General features: G+C 34.7%; 1 protein-coding gene across 2 annotated transcripts; it reads right to left on the bottom strand.

Annotated features, from left to right (window-relative positions):
- Nucleotides 1–2,658: 2,658 nt before the first annotated feature.
- Nucleotides 2,659–5,567, bottom strand: LOC149146056 (ubiquitin-conjugating enzyme E2 2-like). 2 transcript variants are annotated; one of them, XM_089447975.1, is made up of 7 exons: nucleotides 5,444–5,567; nucleotides 5,126–5,339; nucleotides 4,675–4,759; nucleotides 4,444–4,536; nucleotides 3,306–3,394; nucleotides 3,138–3,223; nucleotides 2,659–2,961 (listed from the first exon to the last, which is right to left on the bottom strand). In XM_089447975.1, exons 2-7 carry the CDS (start codon nucleotides 5,189–5,191, stop codon nucleotides 2,919–2,921), a joined length of 462 nt encoding a protein of 153 aa, XP_089304101.1. In that variant the 5' UTR covers nucleotides 5,192–5,339; nucleotides 5,444–5,567; the 3' UTR covers nucleotides 2,659–2,918. The 2 variants fall into 2 exon arrangements, with proteins under 2 accessions (XP_089304101.1, XP_089304099.1); XM_089447973.1 differs by having other exon boundaries at nucleotides 5,126–5,500.
- Between the last annotated feature and the right edge of the window lie 834 nt (nucleotides 5,568–6,401).

Genomic DNA, 6,401 nt, shown 5'->3' with positions numbered 1-6,401 from the left:
CCAATAAATAAAGGTTGAGGACTTGAGTTTGGAATGTGAGACAAATAATTTAGTTCCTTGATCTGGAATCTGAATCTGAGACAAAACTACCAAAATACCAACAAATAATAAAGGTCAGGACTTATAGTGTGGAATGTAAGACAACTATCAAAATACCAATAATAAATAAAGGTTAAGACATTTTCTCGTAAAGTAGAGGATATGGTTTTGAGAATAGGTTAAGACATTTTCTGGTAAAGTAGAGAATATGGTTCGAGGATATAGAATAGGATATGGTTTGACGATAGGTTAAATAAAGGTTAAGACATATTCTCGTACAGGATATGGTTTTGAGAATAGGTTAAGGCATCGAGGATATGGTTTTGAGAATAGGTTAAGACATTTTCTGGTAAAGTAGAGGATATGGTTCGAGGATATAGGATAAGATATGGTTTGAGGATAGGTTAAATGAAGGTCAAGGCATTTTCTCGTAGAGGATATGGTTTTGAGAATAGGTTTAGACATTTTCTGGTAATGTAGCGGATATGGTCTGAGGATATACGATAGGATATGGTTGGAGGATATATGATAAAATTTGAGAGGGTGGTAAAGTAGAGAAGAAATTGAAATATAACACACATTCCACTGATACTGTTACATGTACTAACAAATAAATAGCCCATCACTAAACACTTTCCACTCTATATGAGACCTAAACTTTTGATTGCAATAAAACGAAAAAACCAGATCTGATATGCACCTCCAAATCGTAAAACTCAAATTCACAAGATCATAAAATGGGGCCAAATCAAATGTATAAACTAAACCATAAAATGGGCCAAATCAAATGTATAAACTAAACCATAAAATGGACCAAAATGTGTAAACTAAACCAGATCTGATAGGCACATCCAAATCGTCAGACTCAAATTCACGAAATCATAAAATGGGGCCAAATCTAATATGTAAAACTCAAAATATGCAACCTCAATTTCCATAAGCTCGAAGTGCATATAGGAACCAGATTTAACCAACGACTGTATGAGTAGCAAAGTTTGTTAATTGTACATTCATTGTATATTCAACTTGTTCGCGAGGAATCCATTCGGTCAGGCCATCTAACTATTTACTCTCCATGTCGTTTCACAAGCATTAGTTCCACTGCATTCAACAAGGATATCTCGCCTCGTACACAGATTTTGCAGGATCTTAATTACATCTCACTATTAGTCCACATATTAAAGGTTGAAATTTACATCAAGCTAAAATAGATGCAGCACTGCCAAACCCAAAACTAAGAGTCACACTTAATGTGCCATTTTTCCTGTACCGAAGGCTTATTGTTTGTTAAAATTGTAAGCAATAATGACTAAGATTGAAAGAATGGAGTGACAATGGCAATTACAGCAAGACTAACTGTCTTCTTTGCTGCCTATTCAATTTTGAAAAGAGCCGAGGGTTGAAGTGATATTTCTCTATTTTTGCAAACACAACCCTTTTTTTTGCAAGCACAACAGAATTATAAACACGTGCGTGCTAGTTGATGACTGCACTGTGAAGACGTGCATTAAAGTTTGTTCCAGGAATAAGACATCCTGAAGATGAAATCATTAACCATTTAAAGAAATTCTGACGATGAGAGAAACAACCATAACAAATGCCTTTATCTGAAAACCAAGTAGAACAATACTTATTTGCCATATATCATATCTAAGTTTCAAATTTAAATGAACAATTATCCAAACAAATAAGCAAATAATGGAGTAACAACCAGAGGAATATGAAGAACCTTATTTGCCACATCTTATCAAATTTCAATGAATAATTATCCAAACTTATCACGAAATAATGGACTCTGGACCCTGCAAGCAGTAGGATATAAACCTTATTTCATACTTTAATAGCCAAATCACATCAAATTTCAACAAATAATTGTCCAAACAAAAATATGCAAATAATGAGCTCTGTGTGACTCGAGTCATCCTCACATGGGCCGGTTTTCAAGGCCAAATTAATTATACATCATGAGCTGGAGTGGGTTTGCTTATTTTGAAGGCAAAGTTTATGATTAATTTGAAGAATATCTTTATTATGAAAGGACAATTTATCTAGTCTGGCTAAATCAACTTTATCTGTTAAAAAGATGTCCAGACCTAAATAAGCAAATAATGAGCTCTGTGTGACTCGAGTCATCCTCACATGGGCCTGTTTTCAAGGCCAAATTAATTATACATCATGAGCTGGAGTGAGTTTTCTTGTTTTGATGCAAAGTTTATGATTAATTTGAAGAATTAATCTAGTCTGGCTAAACCAACTTTATCTAGTCTGGCTAAATCAACTTTTTCTGTTAAAAAGATGTCCAGACCTAACACCACTTACTTCTGACATTCATAAACTTTATTGCCTCTTTATATGTGACTGAATGCAATATACGATGTTTTATGAAAATAAGCAGCCGCATTGAAGCGGGATCTTTCAGAAGCATAGGACTATACAATTAGTTATTCATTACTTCTCACTCACAAGCACCTCCTAGAATTCTCAGAGATGAAATCTTCTCATAGAGTTGAAATCAATCTTTTCATGACATATTGCGGAGAAACTTAGAACATGGAAGAAATTAATTAAAAAAAAACACAAACTTTTACCACGCAACAAGGCAGATACCCGGACAGAAGATTTAAGAAGACAATAAAACTAGCTATATTTTCCAAAGGATTTTTGAATTCCGAACACTGAAAAAGACAAGCATGTGAGAAACTTGAGTTCCTACAGATGCAGTAACAGCTGAGTTCTGTTACTCTTGTAACAACAACTATACCCAATCAGAAGGTTTAATAGACCTTCTCATTGTTCACCTCAATTGCTTATCAGAAGAACAACGGCATTCAGCCTATATGCGGCATGCATGCATCTGGCCGTTAAATCCTCAATCACCTTCAGGAAGATTCAATAGATTTGCGGGCACATCGTCGCACTCTCCTATAACCCAGATCAAAATAGAACAAACTGATGTAAACATTTATACACCTTTAAAGAAAATCTTCTTAACGATCATGAAAAGAATACCACTTTACAAAATAACCGGATCATGAATCCTCAAAATATAGGGATTTAAGAATAAAATACATGGCAACTGTTCAAAATCATAGAAGTACCTATTGTAGGCCTGATTATCATTCTGATATACTTGGGCGGCTTCAGGATTTGCTGGGCTGGCGGGATTTGGATCCGTGAGCAGAGACTGTAAGATGAACGTTCAAAAATCATCAATAAATAAGCTAATAGTAAGCAGAGAAGAATCTAAACGATGTTAAACGTCTCACCTGAATTGATGCCAATATTGTACAAACGTTATGGCAAGGTGACCAAGCATCCTGGATGATGTCCATGCACAGAGTTCCATCATGATATACTAAACAAGACCGATCGACATAGTTTCAAATTTACCAAATATGTAAGTTCATGACATCAAAGAAATATCCTAAAAGAACATAACAAAACTTTCGACAGAACACTTAAAAACTGCAAAGAAAAAGAAAAACCCTTGAGTGCAGAACCATACATAATGAATTTAGTCCACTTTGGCATAACACAGAATATCAGTTTCAATGAAAATACTGATAAAGTTATAAAACAATGCTCAAGAAAAATCTCTAATTAAATTTACTTTGATACTGTGCTTTTCTGAACTCAAAGAGCAGATGTAACTCACTTAACATTTCAAATTACTAGCGAAATATAAGCTTCATGTCAAAAAAGTTCCAAAATCGATTGAACTGAATCCCAATTCTGCAACAACTTAGGTAGATCACGTGAATTAACATTTACAGCCAAAAGGTTCCAAAATCGCTTAAACTGAATCCCAATTCTGCAACAACTTCGGTAGATCACGTGAATGAACATTTACACCCAAAAGGCGGATGAACTCTAATCCTATTTATGCGCCCACCAATTGTATTTAAATCTCACAATCAATGAATTTCACTTAATTCAAATAACTCAAAAATATATATATAGGAAAAAAACCGAAGTACATTCTTTTTATGCCTCCTAGATGAACATGCCTCAATAACACGGCTCACAGTTTAACCTTTAACCATTCCCATCATTTACTTACGAATCCATGCCACAAAATTGACTAACCTTAACCTCAATGCAACATCTATTGCATTTAAATACCAAAAAAAAATACATTTCACTTTGAAATTCAGATAACCAATCCATACACAAAAAATCGTGCTCTATTGGTAGTGTTTTGCTTGGAAATGTACGCCAGAGATTATATTCTACTCCCCAGAAAATTCGTTTTGTAATTAACTAAATCCCATAAGAAGTACACTTCAATGCGGCAATCAATTCGTATATATTGAATCAGGAAATTCGAGTTGCTTACCTTATCACAGAAATCTAAATCATTAACATGGAAGTTTAGATCTGCAATTCTAAAACGCTGACACTTACCATTAGGATGGAAGATATCTGAGGTAAATCGCACTCTAGGCGGCTTCTCAGGATAATTTTCCCCAAAAATTAACCTCAACCCAAAAATCCCACCTGCGCAAAAAATCGAAAATTCAGACATCAAATACAAATCCAGACATCGATTCTTTTTTAGGTGATTAAGCTAATTAATAGGTACCCAAAACGCCATATGAGTCGAGAGTTATTGCGGAAATGATAATAATATATTACCTTCCCAGGGGGTCTCATCAGGACCAAAGATGGTAGCGCTCCATACAAAGAGATTCTCTTCGGAGTGAGGACTTGCACTACAACCCTAAGTGACCAAAACCGCTCGAAGTTTAACACAAGATATCTTAAAAACGAAAACTCGTGACCAAAACTGCTCGAAGTTTGACACAAGATACCTTAAAAACGAAAACTCGTGGCAGCACAATAAAAAGAAACACAAAATTCACAGAAAACAATAAAAGAAAATACCCAATTCACGGAATACCACAAAGACAAAGAACAATCCAGAGAATACCATACAAAAAAAACACCCAGTTCCCAAAAAAGCATGAAAACAAACACACTGTTTCAAACACAATGGAAAATCTTAAAAATGCATACATATATCCAAAATTAGAAGAAAGATCATCACAAAGAGGAAATGCGACGGCAGTTAACAGAAAAACTGTACCTCCGGAGGCTCGTCCCTAATAGCCTTCAAGTCAGACATCAGCCGAAGCTGTGCAGAGGACGACATTCTCAGCGCCAGAACTAGGGCTAGGGTTACACCTCCCCGTGGGGCAGCGAAATTTTACAGATCAACCCGCTTTTCCCGTATGGGCTCCCGTCAGATCTCAGGAAATCGAGCTCCAGTTCGCGCAAGTTGCACAGATCTATTGCTACGACTAAATCCAGAAAGAGAAAAATGCCGAGTTCGATCAACGAAGAAGACCAAGGCATACGGTTAACGAAGATAAAAAAGAGCTCAAGCAGTGGCCAAGACTCAAACCTGCAATATTCTTCCCACCACTGCTCCTGCCCTTCTTGACAATTGACAACGAAATGTAAGGAGAAGAACAGATCTAAGATGGGAGCACAAAACGGCAGCCCGTGTTTCCGGCACAACCGGAATCTGTTAGCCCTCGGATCATTGACACGTGTCAACCGTGTGACTTGCCACGTTATTTTTATTTTTGGGGTATTCATAACGAAGGTAGTTATATCTTAATAGCCTTTTTATAGCCTACTTTTTGGAAATTGATTAAGAATGTTAAAATCGTAATTTTATATTTCTCATTTTGTAATTTTGTTAGTGTGGTTAGAATGTTAAATTTGGAGGTTTTTACAGTTATTTATATGATGGGGGATTTATTTAAAGAATTGTGTAATGAATTTATTTTTTTAAGTAAAGTTTTTCCATAGAAATTATATAGGAGAATTTTGGGCGATGTGGTTTATTGTTGGAGATTTATTGAGAGAATTTGTAATAATTTTTTTATCTGTCTAAGTTTTTGATAGTTACTCCATTTATTATTAGACGTGATGATGGATAGAGTAACCATTTCAAATGTATTCATTACATAGTTATCTTCTAGAAATCTCCAACAATAAATTCATTTTAATATTTAAGAATGTAATTTTATTATTATTAAATATTTATAATAAAAAAATTAATATATTAATCACATTAAAAATTTGTTGATTAATCACATTAAAATTGTTAAAATGGTTAGCTTTTTTCTTTTTCATTTTTTCTTAAATTAAAGGAATTTGCAATTCTCTGGGTTTGTTATTTCCATGACAGAAGGTAGATTTCTTCTTAAATTAAAGGAATTCGCAATTCCGTGGGTTTGTTATTTCCATGACATAAGGTTGATTTCAACAATTGTTATTGTAGTTGAGGGTTAGGTAGGTGTTATTTCCATGACATAAGGTCAACTTCAACAATTGTTATTGTAGTTGAGGGT

The sequence above is a fragment of the Pinus tabuliformis genome, chromosome X (assembly GCF_031772625.1).
Source record: "Pinus tabuliformis cultivar Carrire ecotype Pingquan chromosome X, CPIR1, whole genome shotgun sequence".
Lineage (NCBI taxonomy): Eukaryota > Viridiplantae > Streptophyta > Pinopsida > Pinales > Pinaceae > Pinus > Pinus tabuliformis.
The sequence above is the reverse complement of the archived record's forward strand: the minus strand, read 5'-3'. Positions and strand labels throughout refer to the sequence as shown.